We start from the raw sequence: 26,231 nt of genomic DNA, 5'->3' as shown, positions 1-26,231 counted from the left end.
CCCTTTTCTTGTGTCTAGAATTCTTCGTGAACTTCACCCTGTTTGCTCTACACAGGGTGTTTCTTTTAGCAGCACAAAATTTTTTCAAGATATCCTATGGTAGATGGCACAATTCCGACCGTTGATCTTAATTACTCGATGAGGTGGACATTACGTTTACGAGAAAACAAACCATTCAATTGAATAACTAAGGCAATTGCCCTAGTTAACTTTTCACCTAATTGATTTGCGCCCCATATTTCGATGTACGAATTACAGCCGCTGCGTTCGCACAACGTATCTACATGGAACGAATTTTCTGGGCAGCGCCAGTTCCGACATATTATTTTCAGTCTCCATCGAAATGAACTGGCGTTCTAGTTACTTTCGTGCTTCAATGCATAAAACAGCGGTTTCTCAAAAAAGTAACTGGAACGTCAATGCATTTGGTCGCACAGTTTGAAAATTGTTTTCTCGTAACTGGTGCTGTTCAGAGAATTCGTTCCAAGTGGATACGCCATGCGGACTCAGCGGCTGTAATTCGTACATTGACATACGTGGTGTAAAGTAAATAATTGAAAAGTTAACTACCGTAAATACGGTAATTATTCAATCGAATATTTTCATTTCTCGTAGTAGTAACGGCCGCTTTATCGAGTAATTTTGGTCAAAGGTTATCAATTGCGCTATTGGCCATAGGCAATTACTAAAAATTTTGATGCAGCTAAATAAACATCCACCACGTGTGTGTATCTAACCAGGTGACTGGTTGCGTGTCCCTCTTCAATGAAACTCTTGAATACCGATTTGGGTAACTGGCTATGTAACAATGTGTATCTCCATATCCTCCACGAAAAACAAAAAAAAAAGATTTCAAATGTATACAATGCTAGGCGGATTCGGAACCTGCTAGGCTGGGCAGAGTCATAGCACCGCATTCAAAATTTCAATGAGTCCTGCCATGAAATAGCTACGCATGGGCCGCTCTTCCAATTGTCCGCTTTAAGGGTTCCTGTAGAAATCCGTGTACTTTATTTTGTGCATTTTCTATAGATATGCTGCTAATTATGCGTTTTAATGGCTGTCTACTGATAACATATTCGGTAGAATTGTAGCAATCAGCGTAGGTATTTCGTGTAGCAGCAGCACTAATCCAATTATGCTGTGAAATGAGGCGTGAATTGTTCTACATGTTTTCTGTTACCAGGCCATATACCTTCATCTGAAACTGAAGAGCTCAGCAACAAGGCCTTCCTACTACGTCTTGGGCTTGTCTCTGGACACACCGAATGACTATTCCGTTGTGGGTTTGATGAAGTGAGTCACACTAGAGAGGCCATGTTAGGCCATAATTCGTGGCTGGCTATCAGGTCGTCAATGTTTATCTATAGATCATTTTAATAAATAGGCTATGCTATCTACGGAAATGCTTCTTCTACAAGTAGTTTATGGTCTCGGCTGATGCAATTTTTCCGAACCAGTGAGAAAGGAGATGTAGAAATTTAGAAAAAAAAAGCTTTGGTACGTTAGGCATTTCACGGTTATCTCACATATTCATCTAGAAATGCTAAGAAAGTCGCCTTCGCGGACAGGTCGTGCCAGTTACGCGTAAACATGCAGTACATTTTAGGGGTGGGTCTTGATTCATGATAAGTGGTTATCACTGGAACCGTTCTCCACGCCGCTTTTGTTTTAATAGCAACGTGCGACCTCTGTCCAGTTGGTGCATCACTGGTAAGGTGTGTTGCGAGAAAATGGAGAAAACGGAGTGCTGGAGGGAAACAGCGCCAACATCGAACTCAATTGAATGACACAACGCGCACGAATAAACTTTTCGGGTGTGCAGATCCACCGACAAAATCTTACAGACAAACCAAGGAATTAAACATGAAAATATGAATAAACGCAACAAATATTGATCAGCCGTATCAGGAATAAGAAAATGGTAACAAACTTTTTTAGTGAAATCGCGAAGAGGAGAAAAAGGTAGGGATAGACAGGGAAGTTAGCCAGTGTAAGTACCCGTCGGGGCTACGCTGTGGTGGGAGAGAAGAGGGAAATGCAATAAAATGTGGTTGAACTAGAGAATGGAAAGAAAAATGATGGAACGAAAACCATTGAGCGCGATTGACGCGCTGTAATGCGCTACGACATTCCTTGTAACAGCAGAGAAACGCTGCTGCACAGTGGAATACTTTGCTTATTCAACAGACTGCTCCTATACGGACATAACGCGACTTCTGAGACTATGCAGGCCCGCAAAGTAGGTCGCCATTGCTCACGCATGCACACATATTCTGACACGCTTCCCAATGATTGGATAAGGTAGAGCATCACCGAGTGTCAAAGGGTGCGAATAAACGCAAGTGTGAGCAAGAGTGCGCATGTGTTTGAGTGCACGTGAGCATGAGAATCAGTGAGCGGGAAAGAACATTACACCAAGCTTGTGCTAGCAAACAAATATGCAGCGTGTCATCAATGAAACGGTAACAACTTTGATTTCAGAACGAGCAATTGAAGTGTGAGATAAGGCAACCAGGTAGCAAGTAGGTAAGCTCTCTGAGACGAAACGACGAAGGCTGAAAGTGTTTAACTAAGGAAGTCAGACACAATTCACTGAAATCCAAGCTGATAAACAAGAACAAAGTGAGCGATACATAGCATTACAACCTCGGAAGGATTGTGGAAGCATTACAAAATGGGGGAGCATGAAATCGGTTAGAAGAAAACTTGGCTTGGGAACTTGCAAAGCATCTGGAGTAAACTATAAGCATGGTAATCTTATCAGCAATGTAAACATATATAGAAACCAGTACAGGACTTTAATTCTGATCTATACTGTACCCAGTCGAGCCTCGCAGCCCTGATTGGAAATAGGTTACAGAAGCTTCGTCTGTGACCAACCATGAAGTTAGAATAGCTTTCTAAGATATGTCCCTGGGAAAAGCGCTAAGCAAACATGGCGTTAAAGTCGATTTCCTCAAAAATGCAGGCAATATTATAAAATAAAGCTTGCATACCTTTATAAGCAGTGGCTCAGACCAAGTACTTGAAAGAATGCCAACAATACTCTAATTAATAAGAAGATAAACAATAAATAATTAAAAAAGCTTTAGGCACATTAGGGAAGGAGGTGGCTTGAAGTATTGTATATACCATTCACTCAAGTGAATAATTAGAAAATCAGGGCAAGGCATGACTTTAATCAACCAAGAGGTTCAAGAAGGAATATTCGACAATATATCCTATCCATGTCGTCAATCATTTGGTTGAGAAACCTGCGTATTGCAACAAGCCATGAAGACATATAGAGAAATGCAAAGGAAAGACAGGGAGGTTAACCAGAGACCATCTCCGGTTGGCTACCCTGTAACGGGGGAGGGGCAAAGCAATAATGCATATGATAGATAGTGAAAAGTAATTCGATTCCGTAGAGATACCAGCAGGCATGGAGGTATTCCGTAATCAAGAAGTAGAGAAAGCATACTTCGATATCTTGCGATGTATATATAAAGATTTCATGCCTACATGTATTCTCCACAACAATAGCCGAACTATACCTGCAAACGTCGGTATCTTGCCATGTATCTATAAGGGTTTCACACCTACATGCAGTCTCCACAAGAAAAGCCGAACAATACCTATCGAGAAAAAGGTCAGAAGTAGAGATCATCTCTCCAACACAATTGCACTCGGAGAATTGGGTTGTGTGAATTAGGAGGATTAAATACTAAACAATTCTTATTTTTTAATTATTAGGGCAATATCCCGGTGCTCTTTGTCTCGAATGTCTTCGTGAGTGTTGTTTTTGCGTATTTCTCCTTTTTCTCCTTACCTTCTCGGCAACACACCTTGGCTCAACTAATGATGCGCGGTCATTCTGCCGGGATAGTAAGCGGTGCCGTGAGACGGCCCCTTTTCCCGTTTCCGAAAAACGAAAAAAAAAATAAGCTCTAGGATATTAGCGAAACTACAGTATAGAAACAGCGTGGCTGAGAACTGTGCTTCTTCATTTTCTTTCTTCTAGCATGTGCCTTCGTCTTCGTTCTTTTTTGTAATCAAAAACAAATATTAGTGGCCTTCCGCTCTGTGACGGATGACCAGCGAAGCTGTGTATGGGGGCTCCTTAATGGCGAACTGCACCTCCGCCGTGGGTCGGCCCGTCAGTGCACTATCTTTGGGATCGGTCCACGTATGGGCGACCTTGTGTCCACACACGGACACGATGCTGGGGGACCTAGCCCTTAACAGATTCTCTGTTAAATTGCTTACGTGTTTGCATTCCTTCATAATTATACTAATTACGACGACGACGAGGAACGCGGGAGCACTTGCACGCGCGTGTTCGCGCGGTAGCACCAAGGGGCGCCTACAAGCCAGCTGTGGAAGATGACGCTAGAGTTAATCGTGATAATGATAGTTTTCATTTAACACACGGACACGATTCTGGGGAAAGTAGCCCTTACCAGCTACGCTGTAAGAAATATGGTGTTTCACGTGTCAGAACTACAACCGGATTATGAAGCACGCCGTATTCGAGGACTCCGGAATATTGTGAACGGACTGAGTTGCTTTAACGTACTGTTTAACGTAATGTTCTCGTATTTCGCCCTCATCTAAATTCGGTCGCTGCGGCCACGTTTACATCCCGCGAGCTCGTGCTTAACAGCCCAACACCACAGCGATTAAGCAACCACGGCTACTTAACATATCCAGCTTTTCTTGACGCGTCCCAACTAGCGCCCCAAGCGGCCCCGACACGACGCTGGCGCGTTTTCAATGGAACGAGCGGGTTTTTCACGAATAACAAAAGTTGCCTGTCGATTATTGAAAAAGGCAGGCCTCAGACACTTTCTAGAAGACAATGCGCACGAGCCAAATGCCGTGATCACGCTGAAGCAACCAAGAGTTCTGTTCCCAGATCGGTTAAAGATTCTGCAATGGAAGCCTAGGGAAAGCACGAAAACTTGTGCTCAATTTTCGAGACAGAAACGTCACGTGTGATAAAACTACGGCGTCTATCGTAAAAGTCATGGCAGCGTATGTATTCCAGAGACTCAGCTTTCGATTGATGTCTGACTCGACTCTCTACACATGTCGTAAAACGTGTGTGTGTGCGTGCGTGTGTGTGTGTGTGTGTGTGTGTGCGTGTGTGTGTGTGTGTGTGTGTGTGTGTGTGTGTGTGTGTGTGTGTGTGTGTGTGTGTGTGTGTGTGTGTGTGTGTGTGTAATCACCTATATATATATATATGTTCCTCGTTTCAATAAAAATTTAGTTGAGAGTTAGCGCTCGTCCTGCCTGCTCCTTTCTGTGTCCGTGTTTTACTTCGCGCTAGAAGCCAAAATCATCTTACTAGAGCTTACTGGCTGTTGTAGCTCTTGTAGTATAGAACCTTCGATCATCAGCGCGCCATCCGCATGCTACACGTAATCGGCGAATTCCGTCGGCTAGGTGAGATTGTCGGTTTCTTAATGTGTTAGAGAGAAGGGGGAGTGCAGCGTCCTCAAGCTAACCGGCTTTCCAACACATTCAAACTTTACACTTGCACAGCGTTATCGTAGCTGCATGCAGGCTGTTTCACCACACACGCTCGAATACAAAATTCGTGGTGCTTCACGATGAAACCTGCGTGAATGGTGGGAGATAAACATGCACCTTCGGTTCAGCATGCTAACACGAAGGAGAACCCAAAGCACGCATTATTGATAAACTCTGGTAGTAATCGTCGTCGCGGAAGCGGTTAGAGCACAGCACTGTTCTTGAGCGCTTGAAGTTGTTTCGCAGCAGCCTCCCACTTAGCTGAAAGCTTCTTCTCTTGCGGGAACTAATGGAACATCGTCGCGGCCACTGGTGTTCATGCAACTGTAGGCTGCACAGAATGCCGGCATGATCGGCCTACAAGTTCAATTGATGCTGCGCACGCAACTAACACTTGTATATGCGCACAAACAAAGGAATGTAGGGTCGAGCGATGCAGATTAGGACGGCACGCACGCATAAATAAGCACGGTCAGGCACGGTCGCGGATAGGGCGAAGGAACCGAACACCAGTGCTGACGTCACTACGCCGCCGTTTCCGGTCTCCGCTCGCATCGTCAGCCTCAGCAGCAGCGTGCGGCACTCGGCGGGGGGCGGAGCTACAGCGCAATTTTAAGTGACGATTACGTCGCTCCTAACGAAAAATTTCCCCCAAAATTTTACCTGCATGTTTTATAAGGTTCCCGCTTCCGTATATGAGCGTCCTATTGAATTCTACAGACTCTTCAGCTTTCCTTTAAGAAACTCCGATAGACGGTGGCGCCAGATTTACCTCTAGGTGTTTTTGTGAGAAACAATATGGAAGGGGATATACAGTTTATTTAAACCCGTATTTAAATCTACGAGACAAGAACGAATTACTCTGCATTTAGGGCACTATCTCTTTCTGAAAGCAAAATCAAGGCAAAAAAAAAAAGAAGATGCCTGCGCCGTCAATATCGCCGCCCCAGATAATGTCATTGCACAGTTACCGTTGGCACGGCTCGTGAGCCGCTACCTATCTGTTCACTTCCGTTATCTTCCTTCCCACGGCGGCACCTCACTGTCTTCAACCCAGCGACGCGCTAACGCTGCACCATCATTGCATCATGCGTCGCTTCTACGACCAAGCAAGCTTTCGGCGGCACACGTTCGCTGGTGTATTGATAATAAAACTGTGAACTTCTTGCCTTGGAATAAACCTAATCTAATAAACCTATTCTAATTACATGTAAAAGGAGAATTCGTTTTTCTAGGCAACCGCTGCGCGAAATTCGCCGAGGTTTGTTGCCTTTAAAAGGAAGATTTAAAATCTAATGACTGTTTGTCTCGAATTTTTTTTATTTAGGCGGTCCATTTGTTATTAAAAAGCGGCAAAAATTGAAAATTTTCAGAAAACAAAGCTCAAGTTTACAACGCTGTAACTCAGCAAGAGAAATGATGTAAAAATATGCGAATTGTATCTAAAAGTACATCTAAAGAGGACAAGAACGATTCGTTACACACGTATCTAAACAAATTTAGTTTTATGTATATACAGCCTTTGCGGAACCCTTGTACACAACGTAAGAAATTCGTGTAAGATGTCAAATGACATATCAAATTTGTCCGCTTTAAATGATGTAGTGGATATCGTTTTTAGAACAGCGATATCTGTTCTTAATGCAGAGCCATCTTTTTGCAAAATTCATGCTTCTATGTTTTTAAACTTTCGCATCTTGAGAGTCCTCTTCATAAAATTCAGGCCTTAAAGCGAAATTCCGCTTACAACAGTAGAATTTAACTCTTTCTCTCAAATGCAACAAATTTCATTAAAATCTGTCCAGGGGTTATCTCAGAAAAAATGTTTTTGCGTTTTACATGTATTTGAATAGGCCGCGTGGAGTTTTGCCCAATGTAAAGCTTCCTCTTGATAAAGATCAAAAGCGGACTGTCCACCAGGAATACGCTTACGAAGCCATGTCATTGACATCACAAAAGGCTACGTGTGGTCAGGTATACTTTACAGACTTTCTTTTTCTGCGTCAGTTACGCTTTCCGAGACCGTTTAAATGGAAACTGTTTGTTCGCATAGTTCTTACAGAGGCATTTTTAATCAAAATGCCTTCGCTCGGCTAGATAATCTCGAGCACAGGCTCAAAACTAGTCATTTTCTTTAGGCATTTAAGGTCAATTCTTGAAAATGTAATTAACATGCCTTCGTTAATTACACACACAACACCTCAACTTACCCATATCTAGATGTAACCAATATGAACATTAGAATGATAAAATGATCTCACCAAGACTTATATTGGGTAGCATTTTTATTTCGTGCAGTTAAGAACAGTCGGCATATTGATAGTGCAGTAGGCTTCCTATGAAGCAAGTGTCAAAGCATGTTCACTAGGCTGGAGGATTGGGCGAGTTGGTATTGCATTCTAATACTGGTACAGCGCAACATAGAAAGGACGAAAAAGTTGGAAGTCAGCGCTCTGTTTTTGTATCTGGCCGGCTCGGCTTGTTTCTTTCTTCCTATGTTGTACTATACCAGTTTTAGAGCGTGAAAGCATGGACAGGTTTTTTTGGCGCAAATTAAGTTCATGAGCTGAAACGCACGTGCCCAGCCGTGCACTTCTGCCTCCACAATGGATTCTTCTACATTGCAGAAGAAGCTCCTCAGCGTTACCGTACATCACACAAGATGTGCGAGAACATTGTGTACGCTCCCGATTACATTTCTGATCGTTTCTGGCATCAGGCTCAATTTTCTGGTGTCATTAAGAATAAAAAATCGGGGGACGCTTAAGCTTTGCGTTTAAGAGTGGAACGCGATAGCATTCAAAAATTCCCTACTGCTTCTCACGCTTCCCTGCAACTGCAGCTTATGTAGCTGTAATGTTTACCCGAAAAGGCTGGCGGCGAACGCGATGCACGAAGGCGAGTGTTCTGGTAGAAACGCGGCCTCTTGCCTGGGCTGATCCCGGAGATAGTGCACTTCCGCGCCAGGAAAATTGCATCATTTTCAGGTTTCTAACGTTGTTTCGCACTTTTAATATTTCAGTTTTAGAAGAAAGGAAGCAAGGAAAAAGAGAAGCAGAAGGCAGGGAGGTTAACTAGAATAACGTCTGTTTGGCTACCCTACACTGGGGGAATCGGAAAGGGGAAAAGAAAGTTGTGAGGGAGCGAGAGGAGGGAAGGAAAGAAGGAAATTAGCGGTGAGTTCGCTGATGCGTTTGGTCTAATAGTAATTGCAGTAATAGTCAGAGACGTTCACACAAGGCCGTCGTCCTCAAGAAGCAAAAAAGCGCCTTCACCGCTTTATGGGCGGATGAGTGATGGTGGCGGTGTTCCAGCCGCACGGGCCCGAAAAGCTGCCGATTGTCCAGTTGTTGGAGAACGTTAGCAAGTTTCTGTCTTTCTGATGCATATTGTGGAAAATAGCACAGCAGGTGGTCGATATTTTCTTCGGTGACGTCGACGTCGTATGATGCACTGACAGTCACTGCAAATAATGTAGAGCATGCCTTTGTGAAGGCAACTCCTAACCAAATGGCGACAGAGAAGCGTAGCTTCACGTCGAGGAAGTCCGACTGGAGGTCGGAGTTGTAGTGAGGGGTTTAATAGATTCAGTCGTGTAAGTCTAAAGTTTGGCAAGTTCCACTCGGTCAGTGAGAGAGTGCGTGCCAGGTGCCGAAGCTGCCTTGCGGCGTCTGTCTTTGAAAGCGGAATTGGAACGCTGTGCTCTTCTTGAAGTGATGTGCGAGCAGCGTCATCGGCGGAATCACTGCCATTGATTCCACAACGGTCAGGTACCCATTGAAAGACAACCTGGTAACCTTTTTGTTGTACGTGATGATGAAGTTTCACGATTTCGTATGTCAACTGTTCAAGACAACCGCGTCGGAGAACTTACTGCGTACGCTGTATGCCGGTTTTGCGTCAGAGAACACAGGCAGTTTTCTCAGTTTTAGAAGATTTAACATAAAAGGTATGCGCTGTCGATATAGCAAGGCATGGCATATACATATGCCGATATATGTACGAAAATATTTGCTCACTGACAACGCCGCCGACGCCGACACGGGATTTTTTGAGACACGGGGCAGCTAACACTCTCGTGTTAAGACAGCTGCCTGGGGGAAAGCATTACATACATTTTTCAGTACTTTGCAACAGATGGAGCAGCGCGGACATGTACGTTAGAATGAAAAGTACTAATGTATTAGGATGAGTGTTCGCGGCATATACTTTGGCTGTCTAATATTAAGACCCAAAAAAGTAAATACCGTGATTTTGTGCCAGTTATTGCTGACATACGTAAAGTAACGTGAAATATGAGCTCCGACACAGTGCCCGTGATGGAACTGGCCCCTGGACAACAGGGCTTCATAGCATTGTGGCGAAGTTCAATGCGCAGGGATAGTTTCTAATTATTTTATTTTTGTTTTGTTGACGCCATCACACGTTACCGTGGGCGGTTTGAAAAGTTTAAGGCCAGCACGCCACGTGGTGGCACTCACACGAACTAAACCCTCGTATCCAGAAAAGCTCGATACGAGTTGTAGTCGTTTGTAGCGACTGGGTGAACTAGGTTTCTAGCTTGGCACTAAGCTATCATAAAAAATTGAGATGACTGTGTTCGTGATGTTTGAATGCCGGTAAGGTGGGAATGTAGAGATGGAGCCGCATTCTGTAACAATTCCCTTTCTCAAGAATTCGGTTTGGCGGTGCGTCACATTTGGATGGTCCGTTGACGTAATGAGAATGAGAGGAAGGGATTGGCCAATCGACGGGCAGGTTTTTGTTTTGGAAGTGAACTTCACAAACCGTGGAAAAGTATAGAAACTTAGGAATGCTTTCCTGTTTTTTTATTGATGTTATTGATAAGGTTTAAGTTTTTCACTGTGAAACGTATGTGTGGCATACTGGCGGCGAGTAATTTAGCGTACTTCGTTCGCTGCGATTGATTGATTTATGCCGCTAGGTGGGACGTCGTGCACTAACTTGGCGTGCCGCGTTCGAAGAGCCGTTTCTTCACGTCGCCTTTTCATTTGTCGTGTTCGGAAATTTCAGCCAACCATTTTCTTTGCCGACGGTCGCTACGGCTCCAGCAAGAGAAAAACATTTGCGCGGACTGACGGCTGGGGTGGGGCGACAGTTACATCGTTGGCCACGCACGGCTGGAAACTTCCACTAGAAAACATCTCAATGCGCATAGCCCTTTCGCCACTGTATCAGTACCGCTAGTGCGTTGCTGCCCCAAGGCAACCTCAAGCTCCTCGCTGAGGAGGTGCACTGTCTCTTTGGAGAGCCCCATTGCCTCCTGAATGCTTTGTCTCCCATCTAAAATGCGTCTTCTCGATGTTGAGGTCGTCGTCGTCTCTCACGAATGCTCGCTGAAAGCACTAATACAGGATCCACAGGGATCACCATTGCCCTAAACGACGATCTCGCCCGTGCATACAGCACGCACAAGGCCCTGCACACCGCACCTTCGGATCCCAGTGAAGCACCTCGCGCCACTTCGCTTCGTAGCAGACGACGGATTCGATTTGCACATGATTGACATGTGCGTGACGTCGACATAATATGCGTACGCGCCCCGAGGTGCTGGCGTCACATCGGCGGCGATGAATCGCTGCTCACAAAGCGAATTCTTCGAAGATGGAACCGTTACAGAATATGGATCATGCTAGTGCTAATATCAGTAAATGAAGCTTCATCTTTTCTAGACGGCTCATATTTATCGTGAGGTCAAAATTTAAAAAACATCTTAAAAAAAACATGCGCCTCGCCCTATGGTCTCACAACCTCTTGGACTAGTCAGCTGCACCAGCTAACTCTAAGCAAAGAACGATTTATAATCGTGTTATCACTTGACAAAGAGACCTTAGCTTCAAACCGATCATGTTTTTGTTCATTTAGAGTTTAAAGAGGTGTTGCTAGAGCTAGCAAAATTCGAAATTACACTAACTTGACAAGGGCTGCTTCACTCATGACATGGATCATAACGCTTGACACTTGATGCTAAGAATATAAAGGAACATCGAATGGTTTATGTAGTACATGTAGCTCCTCTAAAAAGCTCGACTTTAAATTTTGTAGCATTCGTGCCCATGTGCATTCGTCTTATTGTTGCTTTTTGAAAGCAAGTTGCTCTCTTTATTGCCATGGTGTTTGCAGGACAGTCTTCACCCCATCGTTTTTCATTTCCATCGCGCACCTCTCCTACTCGGTCAGCAATTTCCCAGACTGCCGGATATTCCCTGTTGCTATGGATGCGCTACCTGCAGGCCTTGTCCGAGGGAGAGACTACAGCTACGGGCACACTGTGGTACGTATTCACGCATAATAATAATAATAATACTTTATTCCACGAAGTCACAAAAAAGCAGCGTACATAACAGGCCTGCCAAAGCCACACAGTGCTTGAGCGGCAGTGCCTGGCAGGCAGCGGAACAAGCAATTATTCAATTGACATGTACTTTTCACATTTAAAGTAGTATATGAAAAAAAAAATAAAAAGCAAAAAAAACTAATGATTCCCTGAGGGGACTAGTCAATTTGCCTGAGTGCCTTTTTTAACTTGTATTTTGTTCGAGCGCGCAAGGCGGTATGAGACAATTTGTTAAAATATACAGGAACATAGTAGTCTCGTATTCTCCTGCCATATATTGTACAGCGCCTGGGTACGAGGTAAAGATTCTTAGGCAGAAAACAACGTGAGGGAACGTACTTCACCCTGAAATTACTTTCCCAGAAGTGTTTTAGCACAACAGTTTACAGCAGTATATGATTAAAGTCTGGCATAAATATGGTTTTGAAAACGTCACTTTTCTCATGAAGATTTAAATCATAGCTGATGTTCTTTAGTATAGAACGGAGAATAGAGTTGACCCTAGTTTGCCAACGAATTGCACAATGACCATAAACAGTTATGCCGTACCTTAATACACTATAACACAACGCATGTACCACAACTTTTCGAACAGAGAGGGGCATATAATATCTCAAACTGCAAAGTACACAAGATACCGCACGAAGTCGTTTGCATACATAATCTAAGTGGGAGTTCCAGGAAAGATCACTGTCAAAGTACAAACTGAGGTATTTTACAGAAGTCACATAATCTAAAGGTTTACACGGACATGGAGAACACATTGAATTGTGAAAACAAATAAGTTTTGTCTTTGACGTATTAATATTGATTAAGTTAGCACAAAACCAGTCCATAGCCTTAGTAGCCATTACTTGTAAGGAAGTAATAGCATGCCTAAAGTTTGTTGATTGAGCTATAATGACAGTATCATCTGCACACTGATACAATCCTACAGGTACCATATCAGCAAGGTCATTCACATAAATATTATATAACAGTGGACTGAGTATAGACCCCTGGGGGACACCAGATTTTATTACAAGGAAATCACATTTAGCCAGCCCTAGTGAAACCTGCTGGCGCCTGTTATGCAGATAGTTTTCCAGAAGCGTCAGAAATGTGCCACGAAATCCTAATATTGAAAGCTTGGTTAATAGAATACCATGATTCACGCTATCGAAAGCTTTGCTGACGTCAAGGAGGACGGCACATACAATCTGATTACGTTCGAAAGACAACTTCAACACGTCAGAGAGATCTTCAAGAAGCGATTGGGTACCTTTTCCAGGGATTAAACTTTGAACGTTCCCGAAGACGTGCTTTAGGGAAAAGGTGGCATAAAATATTAAGCATGACAGTCACAGTCACTATTTGATATAGTTAATTGGACGGTGCTTTAGTCTTTCTACACTTCCAAAAGTGGATTCAAGCATTATATTTCTCACACTGACCCTACCACCTGCAAACTGCAGAAAATGTAGACCTAAGCTCTCACTTTCTCTAAACGATATGAATATGCTCGCACGGTGAACAGCGGCACAGTAAGCTTGTGCTGCTGCGCCTTGCAGCGTGCGAGGATGCACCCGGCTCGCCTCAAAAGTAGTGTCGTGAATAAGACGTTGTGTACAAATCTTGTCGAGGCCAGATGACACCTTGTCCGACGCAGTTTCACGGTGAAGCTAACACATGGCAATGCAACAAAAAAATCGAGCTAATTGCGTGCCATTTCGTAACTATGTCGTCTGCTCGAGAAATTGTGGGCTGCCGCCGCGCACTGACACGATTCAATTACAGAAGACAAATGATAAACATTACGCGCAGCTGTTGTGTATCCTCCAAAAATATTTGGGTGTTCTATTGATGGTGTCGCAATGGGCAAGACACGTGGTCCCAAAGCTGCCCAACTGGATGCGACCAGTCGTCATCGTTCGACCTTGAATCCCTGGCACTCTTTAGAGCAAGCATTTAAACGGATTCAATATAGCTGAACGCACGACCGTGCCTTACAGAACTTCCCTGGGTCTTGGCACCGTATGATATTCGAGGCACTTTCGATTTGCAGCTTGCAGAAACAATCCAAGCTCACGCTGATATTGAGAGACTTCTTGCGTTTTCCTCAAGAAACAGACCGCTGTTATAATGCAAAAACACATTGGCGCGTAACCTGAGCTGTAGTTAGACAAACAAGAAAATCAATTGTTCGCGTAGCATTTGAAATGCCTAGCTCTAAAAGAAATTAAACATTCGGACCCGGCAGGGTAAGATTGCGACCTCGCTTTCGCTTCCGCATGTGACGTCATACTTCTTTTTCAAATTAATTGGCAGCAGTTATCCCGCCGTGACATAGATGGCAACGGTTGCAACACGCAGCCACTTTCTAAAGATATGGGCTTCTATGAAACTTTCGTCTCCGTTTCAGTTCACATGTAGCTTGAGATTGACAGTGGCTGTATCTCGCCGAATTACGCGTTCGATATACAGCTGCATCGGCTCTTACAATTAGTAGCAGCATGCCAAGCGGCTGAGAGAGCTAGAGAGCGTGAAACCATGGGAATAACCTCCTTCCGCATGAACATTTGCTGTGTCATACCGTCACAAAAGGTATATCCAGAAGAAATGATACCAACAGAGGCATTACTATGGCGCTCTAAGGCCTGCCACTAATTGTTTCATGTCTAAAGATCTACAATATTTTTGCAAAAAAGGAGTGAATAGTCAGAAATAACATTTCAGTACCTAAGTTGTCAATTTATAAGGTCGGTCACGCATGCGGCGCTCTGCGACACTCGTGTTACGACAAGAATGAATGATGTTGCCGTGCGACGGCAGCAGGTTTCACGTTTAAAGGAGCAGGTCCTTCTGTAAATGTCAGTGGGCGATTTTAATGGCTGTGCCATCTCTGTGTATTTAGGGTTCACATGTTTTTTCGATTAGAATTTGTTTTCCTTCTTTGAGTGTTTCACTTGATGTGCTGCTGTGGCTCAGTGCTTAACAAGAAGGCAGGCAGCGTACGGGCGTGTTCGATTCTTTGCGTGTGCTTTGGCAGCTAGTCCATGCCCAGCCCACGTTCACAAGCTCTCTTTCCTTTCGTCCCATTTCAGGGCGAAAGCATCGCTGTCCTTAGGGAAGTTGAGAAGCTGAACCTCTCCATTCCCGTTGCAATATCGTTCGGGATGAAGGGAATGTACTACGCTCCCAAGTTTGCCGATCCGTCATCACCGAAAGACGAAGAGTTCGGGCTGTTTAAACCGTGCCAGGATTTTGCTTCTGCTAAGTTCGACGACCCTAAGAAGGTGAGCATACAAAGCTCCTTAGCCATTTGAACAACGCGAATGCAGGATACATATTGAAACAATCGATTTCACGGTACTTCCTGTGGTAGATGCGTAAACATTCAGTTGCATACAGAAAAACACCTATAATAAAATTAGCGACGTCATGAAGGCGAGAAGTTCGCAACGCTTTGAATCCTTTGCTAACTGCACGAACACGAATTACATTCACCTACAAACAAAAATGCGTGCTGAAGAAAAAAAAATTCAGTGGCATTACACTCTATGAAGGTAGATGACCATCGAAGCTCTTTAGCGGACGCTATACAGGTGACCCATAATATTGAACAAATGTACGGGCATAATTATTGAAGTAATCTGTCATCATCCCGGCATATAGGTACGCACATACATTCTCTTATCACCTCTGTTATTAAATGTGTCGGTCGCGTAAGACTGAGAGTGGCTCACAGCCCCTTAAACAATGGCTCATACACCCGTGAACGCGGCCTCCCCATTACGAAGGCAGAGGATAAGTGAAATGGTAAGCTGGAGCGATAGCGGGCCCCAAGCCAGTTGAGGAAAAAGACGAAGCTACAGCCATTGATGCTCATTATATTTTTTTTGCTCGCCGGTGCCAGCTATGGAGGACGACGACGACGACGACGACGACGACGAACGCGTGTGCAGTGGCAATAGCGCGTTTGCGAGATTGGTGACGATAATTTTTCAAGTCTTTTGCGAAAAAGTTAAACAAAAATATTTTTATTGAAAACATTGGTTCTTACACATGTGCCTAGGACCTCTTTGTGTCTCACGTGTGATAAGGGCTGTTGGAGGGCGCATTGCAGGTCCCCGAGCCCACAGGGGCGTGTGTCATTGAGCTTGGACCTTTTATGCACAATCACTCCGATTGGTCCGCATGATTATTTCTTTTTGGTCAACATCTCGACAACATTTTTTCCAGATCCTAGCCATAGACAGCTTCGCTGTAATAGCAGCATGAGTACAACTGATGTGAAAGCTTTATTTTAGTATATGCAGTTGATTTGAAATGATTTTGCGCAATGGCACGCAAGCACTTTGTTCGCGTGTCCTTGTCTTCGGCGAAAGAGACGACTTGCACCCTATAGCCAGTATAAAAATTGCCAGTGAACACCGGCACGCAACACCTGTTTGGCATCATGCGCGGCATCAGACATGACAATGCGAAGAAATATCCGCGGTAGACGCTACAGACTCAGCACAACGGCAGTGCAACACACAAGGAAGATACCGTGTTTTGATATTTGATACATATGAAGTGATACACCACTTGATATTTACAAGTGTGAGGAAACGTAGCTTGCAATACACAGCAAGTCAATAAGTCCCTTTGCGCAGGTGTAATCATTAACAATCGTCACGCGTGTAACGCAATTGTGTTGACCAAAACGATTGAGTCATAACTACAGAAAGCCGTTATCGATTGAGCATATCACTGCAGATTATCTTGCTCACCCTTTACCTTTCTGAGTTATCGATGCGGGAGGATTCGAGAATTTCCATAGTGCTGGTCTGTCGCCAGGATCAACAGTAGTTTTTTCTGTGACAATAGTGCCACAAGTCCAGATGCGCATATCGAGCAATGACACTGCTGACATAGAGATTTGCTGTCAAACGCACAGAACGTGAGCATCAGACACTACAGAAGGAAATGGACTGGGAAAGGGTGTCACGTTGCGAACTTGGTGTATTCATAAATATATAAAGGAAAAGTACGTGGGTAATAGGCTGACACTGTGATGCGCATATGCTGTTGTCCAGTCACTTAGGGAGTGGAGTAATTACTATATGGGAGACAGTTGACAGGAGAGTTCATGTCCAGAATCAATTCTGACGAGGATTCCAGTAACGGCCACGGTGGACCAAAGAGTATCTCGGAAAGGTCAGGCAACCCTGGATGGCCAATTCCCCGAAATTCATTGCGCAGGTACGCCCAGGAGAGAAAGCTATGGGACGAGGTCATAGTAAGCTGGCTTGCCGAGGCTAGCCGCCTGGCGTCGTACTGTGCTCTCGTTTTATTGGGATCGCAGGGCTATGGATACGCCAGACGCTCTTCTACCGTCGCAAGTACAGTCGGCGTCACCGCGTTCTTCCGTGTAAAGTCAATGTGCGATCACAGCGGAGCCACGTGCCATATGGTGCAGGTGGGAGTAAAAGCGTGCGAAGGTCAAGCGAGAAATAGTGGCTTGATCTCGGACGCACAAGGAAGGTAGCCAGGGAGGAAGCCCGCCGTCTTCCACCGCGCTCAAGGCATCTGTGGGGCGGGGCGGGGAATACACCCTCCCCGGCGGCGACTGCGGTGGCACGGCTGAGCAGGGTCACGTGGTCCCTACCTCTAAAGCGATCTGCCATGAGTGTAGAGTGTAGGTGCACCAAGAGCTCATAGCTTCGAGTGCACTGTGCTATCCGTACTTATTTCACGTTGACGCGAGCGGCAGCACGAAGGTCGATTCGATCGCTGCTGTTGGCGCTTTTCCTTATATAAAAAATATATGTTACAAAATGACACTTAGGGCAGCTATAAACAAAATATTTGACACTAATGAAACCTGTGCAGTAATGTCTTACAAGAAATAAGGAAAATGGCAAACGTGAAAGATGTAGCCGAACTAAGATAGGCAAGAAATTACAATATGCACAGTCTAAAAGGAAATTAGTGGTTGAGGATTTGAAGTCACATGATCTTTCCGCAGATCGAAGGGATATCAGTAGTCTGGGATGTGTTGGCGAAGGTGACACCTTCTTTTAATGTCCACACAACCAGTATGCGAAAGTTACTGTAATCGACATGCACGCCATCGTTATATCGAATACATGCTCTAAACCGGTGCCAATGCTGTGCCAGGTCTTTAGTAGACTAGGAGTGAAGCGACGATTAACGGCTGGGTTGCTATAGTTTGTCTTGAATTGCGAAGGTGTTTCAAGCCTTCGGCTTCTGGCGGTGTGATGGCGGGGAAAGAGTGGAGAAGCGCTCAGCTCGGCACCATTCGGGAAGCGGAAAAGCACTCGACAGTCGCTCACAACAGCCGCAAAGGCACTGCTCATGCTCCGCCGTGCTAATACAATTTCAAAATTCGCACGCATCTTCTGTCACACTCTCGAAAATGATTGTTCAAACATGTCTAATTGATTAAGTCGATTAAACGAAAGCTGGACATCGAATAAGATTAATCGTTTCGCGGCATAACTTTAGTGGAGTAATCGTTCATCGGTATTACCAACCCTACATGCGCAGGTTGCGCGCATTGTAGAGAAAATTCCCGAAATTCCCTTCCACACCTGCACCTAGCGTCCCAAGGAAGCGTGAATAGTAGGAAAACGAGAGGTAAAGAAAATACAGGGAGGGGGCTCCAAGTGTGGCGCCACGCTTGTCTACGCTTCAGATTTAGGGGCGCTAACTTCTATGGCCGGTGCTGGGATAAGGCTGCGCATAAGACTAGTGCGCACGCGTTGTCCCATGTTCGAATTTCTTTCATGCGCACGTGCGATGTACCCTGGGCACTGGATCGCATTGCCGCCGCCACCGGCACGTATTTGTTTGTAAGAAGTATTTGTGAGGCAAAAGAAATTAAACTCACTGACACACATGCACGAAGTATATTGTTCACTTACGGCTTACTCTAGCTGAGACTAACTAAAATTCTACTCAACCCCCCTCCCCCACCCCTCACTTTGACTCACGAAAATTCTTCTCAGCGGGGCTCACTGTGACTCCGATTCATGGGTGAGTCCGAGACTTAGTGAGTCAGAGTGAATGATCTCCTGAGCGAGTCCGCTAAGTCATGTTCCTGGCTGAATCTTGTTCACCTTCGTTTTCCTTCCAAGCAGTTGAGTGAATCCCCTTGTGACGTATATTTTGGGATCAGGCAACACGCTTTTGCCGCCCCGGACGATGCATTTTATATGGGCGGCTGGACTGACACAGAACAAAGTGCTAATGCTCTAGCAGGGAGGGTGCTGGACATATTCTCAAGCAAAATGAAAATCTTACTGGGTTGAAAGCAGTCAGGCTTGTATTTACAGGATATTTACAATAATTATAGCAGCTGACATGATGGTAGCCAGCGCGTGCTACCCAGATCGTCTTCTTCAGACCAAGCTAACATCTTCTTCGTCAGCGTGTCACATGACCCCCGGCGGCGGAAGCACCGGCTCGGTGCTGGCTAGGAGGCGGGCGTGTAATAGAACTTAAGACGCGCGACATGGACCACGTCGGAGCGATGCTGAGCCACTGTTGACTTAAGAGGGGCGATTTCGTACGTGACGTCAGTTACTTTACGCCCTACACGGTAAGGGCCAGAGTAGCGTGAAAGTAACTTCTCCGCAACGCGTCGCGACGGCGACCAAAGGAGAAGCAGGGTGCCCGGTGTGTAATGGACGTCACGATGGCGGAAGTCATATAAGCGCCGCTGATTGTCCTGCGACTCCACAAGTCGACGTCGGGCAATATGGTGTGCTTCCTGAGCTTTGAGTATGGCTTCACGGGCGTACTGGGACGTGGAATTCAGGCTAGCAGGCAGAATGGTCTCGAAAGGTAGCGTAGGGTCACCGCCAAACAAGAGGAAAAATGGAGAGAAGCCGCCGGTATCATGGCGAGACGAATTATAAGCGAAAGTAACGAACGGCAGCGCAACGTCCCAGTCGCGGTGGTCAGTGGAGACATACATGGGCAGCATGTATGTCAGGGCGCGCTTAAGGCGCTCGGTTAGACCGTTCGTTTGTGGATGGTAAACAGTAGCATGTTTGTGTTCAGTCGTGCACGAGTGCAGAATGTCGCTGACAACTGTAGAAAGAAAGTAGCGGCCGCGGTCGGTGAGGAGCTGTCGAGAGGCGCCGCAGTGAAGGATGACGTTCTCTAGGAGGAAGTCGGCGACATCGGTTGCACAGCTTGTCAGAAGAGCCCGTGTGATTGCATATCGGGTGACGTAGTCTGTTGCTACAGCAATCCACTTGTTTCCGTAGAAGAAATGGCCTACAAGATGAACACCTACACGGAAAAATGGTTGTGATGGTACGTCAAGTGGTTGAAGGTGACCAGCAGAGAGTCTGGTCGGCTTTTTGCGTCGTTGACAAAGGTCACACCCAGCGACATAACGGCAGACGTCACGGTATAGAGCTAGCCAATAGAAGCGCCGACGAACGCGGCCATAGGTCCGTGACACGCCAAGCTGACCGGCAGTCGGGACATCATGAAGCTGAGCGAGAACAGTCTGACGCAGATGCTCAGTGTAGAGGTAGATGAGGTGTCACCTCGCGGGGGGTATATATATGTATATATATATATATATATATATATGTATATATATATGTATATATATATATATATACATATATATATATGTATATATATATATATATATATATATATATATATATATATATATATATATATATATATATATATATATGCGCTTGGTCTCAGTGTATTTAGTCGTTATAGAGAGTGCGAAAGAGACGCAGCAGTGACAGAACGAAGCATGGAAGAGACAACGCGCTCAAGAGACGCGAGAAGAACGCGTCGCACGACTCGAGAAGCGTTGTAAAAACCTAGTTGTTACCTGAACAGTGTGTCTTATCGTGTCCTGACAATAGAGCTAAACCAAACGCTTAACCACAAGCTAACAGCACAAGCGTAGCCATACAGCTCTTGCTTTCGCAATTCATCTAGGGTTAACCAGAACTAAACGACCGACAATTTTTAGAGCGCAGCTCTTTGGCGTCCGTTCCTGGGTTTCGCGTCGTCGTCGGCGTCGTCGTCGTCGTCGTCGTCGTCGGCGTCGGCGTTGTCGGCGTTGTCGTCGGCCTCGTAACCAGCTCGCCTCCGCCGCCGCGCTCCGCCGCCGCGCATGCGCCGCTGCTCCGCCGCCGCGCATGCGCGCTGTCGGCTCTCCGGGCGAGGGAGGATGATGGAAGGGAGGAGGAGAGACTGTGGAGGAGGGCTGGCTACACAAATGGCTCTTTGGCGTCCGTTCCTGGGTTTCGCGTTGTCGTCGGCCTCATAACCAGCTCCGCCCCCCTTTCATCCCCCCAGCGCTAGCAGCGACCGACTGATACCGCTTTCGTGAGTCCGCTACCGCACTCACGAAAGACGTCGTGCACTTCCTGCAACTCGCATTAACCGTCCATCGATCCACACTGATGTTAGTAGTGGGGGACTTTAATGTTGACATAAAGACAAACAGCAATTTCCTAACACTTATGCGGGAGAACATCCCGTTCCTCTCGCTCGTAACGCGTCCCACGGCTGTGACAACCTCGCGAGGCACTTGTATAGATCTCGTCTTTGAGAATCAAGCATTGGTGTACCAAGTCGAACATATATCAGTCTATTTCTCCGACCACAAAGCTTCCTTCATGACTGTCAAGAACTGTTAATGGAGTCTTTGTTAAAGGAATACGTGTGAAAAATAAAAAAAAAATTCTGTGATAGCGCATACATGTGTTGCTCGATTTCTTTGCCTCAATCTATCGAAAAGGTGAAACAGCTTATTTCCTGCGCTCAAATTTCGCATTAGGAAGTAGCGTAATCGTCGGTAATTTTTTTTCTTTCTTAGAAAGATATAGAAACGGGCGAAAACAGAATTTCCAGTGTTCTTTTACAACAGAGTAGGCCTTGTGTTTTTACCATGATTGAGCCAATACTATAGCTGCCGAGAACATGTTGGCGCTCAAGAACTGACGTGCGCTTACATGTCCAGGAGGAGTTTCCACTTGATTGGCGAGTCACTCAAGCAATGAGTTAATAATGCCATTTTTATATCCTTTGTACTGCTGATTCTCAATGAGGTCCCTCAGTCCCAGTTTATGTTGTATTCGTTCTTCATTTATTTTTATAGGTGTGCCGTGAGGGCGGCTGGAAAGCGCCGGAGAACTTGCCTCAATATGCCCACAACTTGGCGGAGAAGAGGATGATCACCTACCTAACCGAGGCAACTATAGCTAGACTCGTGAGTTCACAGGCTGGCCTGTCGTTGAAGCCTCTATTAATGTGACTGCTATTCACAGGGCACATCGAACACTTCCCGTTTTTTTCTATATATGTCGGCATCCAATCATTTTCCTGCCATGTCAACTTCATTGCGGCTCTGTGCCACTGAGAATACGGCAATGGGCACGTTTGGCCATTGTAATGAGCAGAAAGCGCATGTTTAGGCACTATACGATGACTTTTGAAGGGCCTATAACAGACACTAGAGCTGTTATTTAAATAAGACCCCCCCCCCCCCCCCCCCCCCGCACAGGCGGAAATACGAGGAACTTCCGCTTTGCATCTGAGGAAAGAATTTTTTTTTTCTGGAAAGTCCAGTGCACTAAAGCTGTGTTGTCTAAAATTTGCGATCGCCATAAAATGGAAAGTGGGAGGTTGCATTATCTCAATATTTTCGGCTTTCCTGTGACATCTTTTCCCGCTCAGTATTGGTTTCTACGCATTAAGGGAATGCTGCGGACAAGTATTTGTACTTAGGAACTTTCGATGATTCAACGCTATCTGTAAGTCCAGAATCCGCACCAGTCAAAACCTCTGACAGTTCTTTCAGTGCCAATAACTGCAATTTTTGTCTTAGATTGAAGACTTGAACTTAGAAAGAAGTCCATTGGGGATGGTGGCGAACCTCTATGAACACACAAAAATAGCCTCACATACTAGGTCAGAGCTGCGCTAGAGCGTTCAAGTTTCTCGGTGATGTTGACTAAAAGCGTAAAGGGGGCGCATAAGTGCGCTAGAAACATTGAAGTGTATTGCCACATAGTTCAGTCTCAGCCCTTTTGGATGCCAGTAGCAGGGTGAGCGCTCTACATAAATTTTTTGGTTCTGTCACATGCGTTGACACCTCGTATCTCTTGCTTGTGATGGCCAGGATGGCGATCTTGAAATGGCGATCAGCCCTTTCCAAGCAGGAGGAGCTTATGATAATTGTGTTTTTAATCTCGTTGGCCCGGAGTTGATGTAGTGATGTTGCAGCCACGGTGTGGCCAGTGGACTTGATGACAATGTTGCGGGGACAGAATGAACGTATGTTGACGCAGCGGACGCCACAATGTACACGAAGAACAATTTTGTATTCAGCGGCCGAGAGTGAAGGAGGACGAGGCAGAATGTGGCTCACTTGCGGGAGAGTTTTGAGAGTTCTTGGCGAGGTCCGCGAAGGCTTCTTGGCGTCGGAGTAAACGAAATATTCGCGCCAATCAGGGATCTCTTTCGCTGTGATGGCGACGCTGTGCACGATGGCTACTTGACTCGTGGCTGCTGCGGCTGCTACCGCCGATGCAAACTACGGGCTTCCGCGACTTCTCTTTTAGGGCGAAAGGCCTTCTAGGCTCATGGTGAAGCCTGTGTCAGCAAGCCTGACCACCGGAATGCCCGCCGAAGAGTCATCACGCCGTATGAAGACAGATTAAAGAATGAAAAATGATTGATAGTGACAGTTAGATAATGATAACGTTGCAAAAGGGATTGATAGAGGTTAATACTGACTAGTAATGACTAATAATTACTGCTAATGATTTGTAATGACTACTAATGACCCAGAAATGACCAATATGTCTTACGACGTCTTGTAGTGACCACAATTGATTAGAAATGACTAAAATGCTTAGTGATGATCAGTAATGACTACTAATGATTGAAATTACTTGCAATGACTACTGGTGACCATGATATGACCAACATGTATAACGACGCCTTTTTACTACCACAATTGATTAAATTGACTGAAAATGCTTAGTAGTGAGAAGTAATCACTAAAAGAAAGAAGAGAAAGCGAAGAGGCAAACAAAGAGGCGAATGATAACAGGAGGAAGAGTAGGATTTCGCTCTTCACCTGTTTAGAGAGATCGTAAGAGACCCTCTAGTTTTTTCTTTGGTTGCTACTTATCATCAGAATCACCGTCTTGTGCAAGACAGCCTTGCCGTGTCAGCGCGCTGTTTATTTCACGCGGGAATAAAGCTATTAGCATAATCACTGACAATTGAGGGCGTTGTAGATTGGGAAGAGCGTCTCTGGGCATACGTGTCAGTATATATGTACGCTTCGTTTGCAGAAAAATAAAGCAGTTGATAGTTTCCGCTCAGTTGCCATGTGTAGTTGTTTCGCCTAACTCCCCTCTCTTCTACGCTCTGTGCAACAGTGGTAATTATGTCGAACCGACTAGCCCACAGCGCAATTTTCCTTAATTGCATAGAACGATGTTTTGGTAAGAAATTAGGTGGAACGATCGCACATAAATTGTGCAATGCGCAAAATTCTTTACACCCGCTAGAATTTGTAAATTGCTTTATGTGTCTTGAGTAAATTAGTTAAAAACAGTATTATTCATTTTTGGTACTTAAAGAATTAGGAATTTCAATTTCTTGGGCAAGTAATGTCTGCCTCTTCGAGCAGAGCAGCTCACGGACTAGAATTGGGCTATCTGCCACATGAAATTTTTAAGAACTTTTCAAAATGTTCGCTGAGCCACCGCCTATTACCCCGATCTTGTCCGTTTTAGATCACCTTATAGGAGAAGTTTATGGAATTGTTATTTGAGACAATAATTTTTTTACTACCGAGTTCCTTTAGTTTGTGCTAACACCCAACAGATCGCACTTCTTTCCATGCGTGGTGCGATCTCTTTCGTTTCTTTTTTTTCTTTTGCAGGCATGTGATACTAAGCACTTCAACCTTAAACTAAACTACGGCCTTGCTGCTTACGACATAGACTACGATGCAAATCCAGCATGCCAGAAGTTCGGCTTCGCAACACCAGTTAGAGGCCCTTCTCAGCGGAACCGGGTCCTTAATATGCGCCAAGTCATGAATTTTTTGCGTACAAACTACACCAGCGCCAAAGACAACGTCAACTGCTTACTGGTTGCAGACCCTCTAAACGCCCTGCTTGGTGGTTAAACTTCAGTGAATGCCGTCCATATGGGTTTTCCCCTGAAGTCGTCGTGGCTGCTGGACTTGTCAAGCGAACTTCTACAAAAAGTAAAAGAGGAGAGGGAGAAGAAAAGCTTCGTTTTTGAGTTGGGCATCACGTGTCCGTTTGCAAACGGTTCAGTGCTGCTTCTGCAATCCTCAACAATATATGATGCACAGAATAAGCTAATTAACACTAATTTTGTAGTGATAGCAATTACGCGAAAGCTCAAGGCACCGCCATTGCCACTGTCGTTATCGTGCGGTTCTCGTGACGGCGCATGCGCAGCTCCCACGCAGCGGGTTCGGACTCGAGGGGCGCCGAGTGCGTTTGGCTGCAAAACGGCGAAGCGCCGTGAACTCGGCATCAACGTTGCATCGTTCAATGTTTTCAACATTGGAGCATGGGCAGAGTTCTGCCGTCCTCTGCTGCCGTGAGCGTCATGCGCACCACACCGTAAGCACACTAAGATTGGTGCTTATCTGCTCTGGGAATAACCTCGCCTGAGCCGCAGTCAACGTCAAAGCAGTCTTGTCTAATGGTACAGTCGGCTGGTCCCTAACATGCTCGTACTCTGGTTGGAACGATGTGGAGCCTGCTCTTTATCGGAGCTAGAGAAAGCGTGACCGAGCCCAACATGCAGCCACTCCCCAGCGCTGTCTTGAAGCCGGTAGAGCAGACACATCAGTGCGTGTTCTTTTCTAAACAAGGCGAACAGCACCGACGCACGAACGGGGCCGACGCGGGGCCAAGCAACGTTTTAAAAACATTTCAGTTTCACAGCTCCCTATACGAGCCCGCGTGGAGGAAGGAAAGAAGTTGGGAAGGAACTTAGCACAACGCGATTGAAGCCAACAGTGTTATCCCAACACTTGGTGAAAACGTCGGAGCAGAGAGGCTATGGCCGAACGTGCGGAAGGTTTCAGAACTCACGGTTAATTTTTTTCCATACCCACTCGCACGGAGAAAAGCGAAATTTCCTGCATTGGAGCAAATGTCGATTGTTTGTCTGCGATATCGACGCAAGAGGTCACATTTTGGGCCGACATTGAGCCAAGGGACTGGGATGAAAGGGCGTTTGGTTGCCAATGCTTGCTCCGTGACATAATGCTCTATCCAAATTTTTTTCCTTCCTCCATGCGTGCCCACTAGCCGGC

At 45.5% G+C, this 26,231-nt stretch overlaps 1 protein-coding gene across 1 annotated transcript in view; it reads left to right on the top strand.

The window, feature by feature from the left end:
* LOC135898917 (uncharacterized) overlaps positions 1-25,307 on the top strand; it is a 43,610-nt gene extending 18,303 nt beyond the window's left edge. Inside the window, exons 6-10 of the mRNA XM_065428150.2 lie at positions 1,187-1,296; positions 11,662-11,812; positions 14,959-15,150; positions 22,011-22,121; positions 24,813-25,307. Coding sequence (XP_065284222.1) covers positions 1,187-1,296; positions 11,662-11,812; positions 14,959-15,150; positions 22,011-22,121; positions 24,813-25,061 — 813 coding nt within the window. The 3' untranslated portion in view covers positions 25,062-25,307. The remainder of the gene's footprint in view (positions 1-1,186; positions 1,297-11,661; positions 11,813-14,958; positions 15,151-22,010; positions 22,122-24,812) is intronic.
* The last annotated feature ends 924 nt before the right edge of the window (positions 25,308-26,231 follow it).

Source organism: Dermacentor albipictus, chromosome 10 (assembly GCF_038994185.2).
Source record: "Dermacentor albipictus isolate Rhodes 1998 colony chromosome 10, USDA_Dalb.pri_finalv2, whole genome shotgun sequence".
Taxonomy (NCBI): domain Eukaryota; kingdom Metazoa; phylum Arthropoda; class Arachnida; order Ixodida; family Ixodidae; genus Dermacentor; species Dermacentor albipictus.
This window is presented reverse-complemented; position numbering and strand designations above follow the sequence as displayed.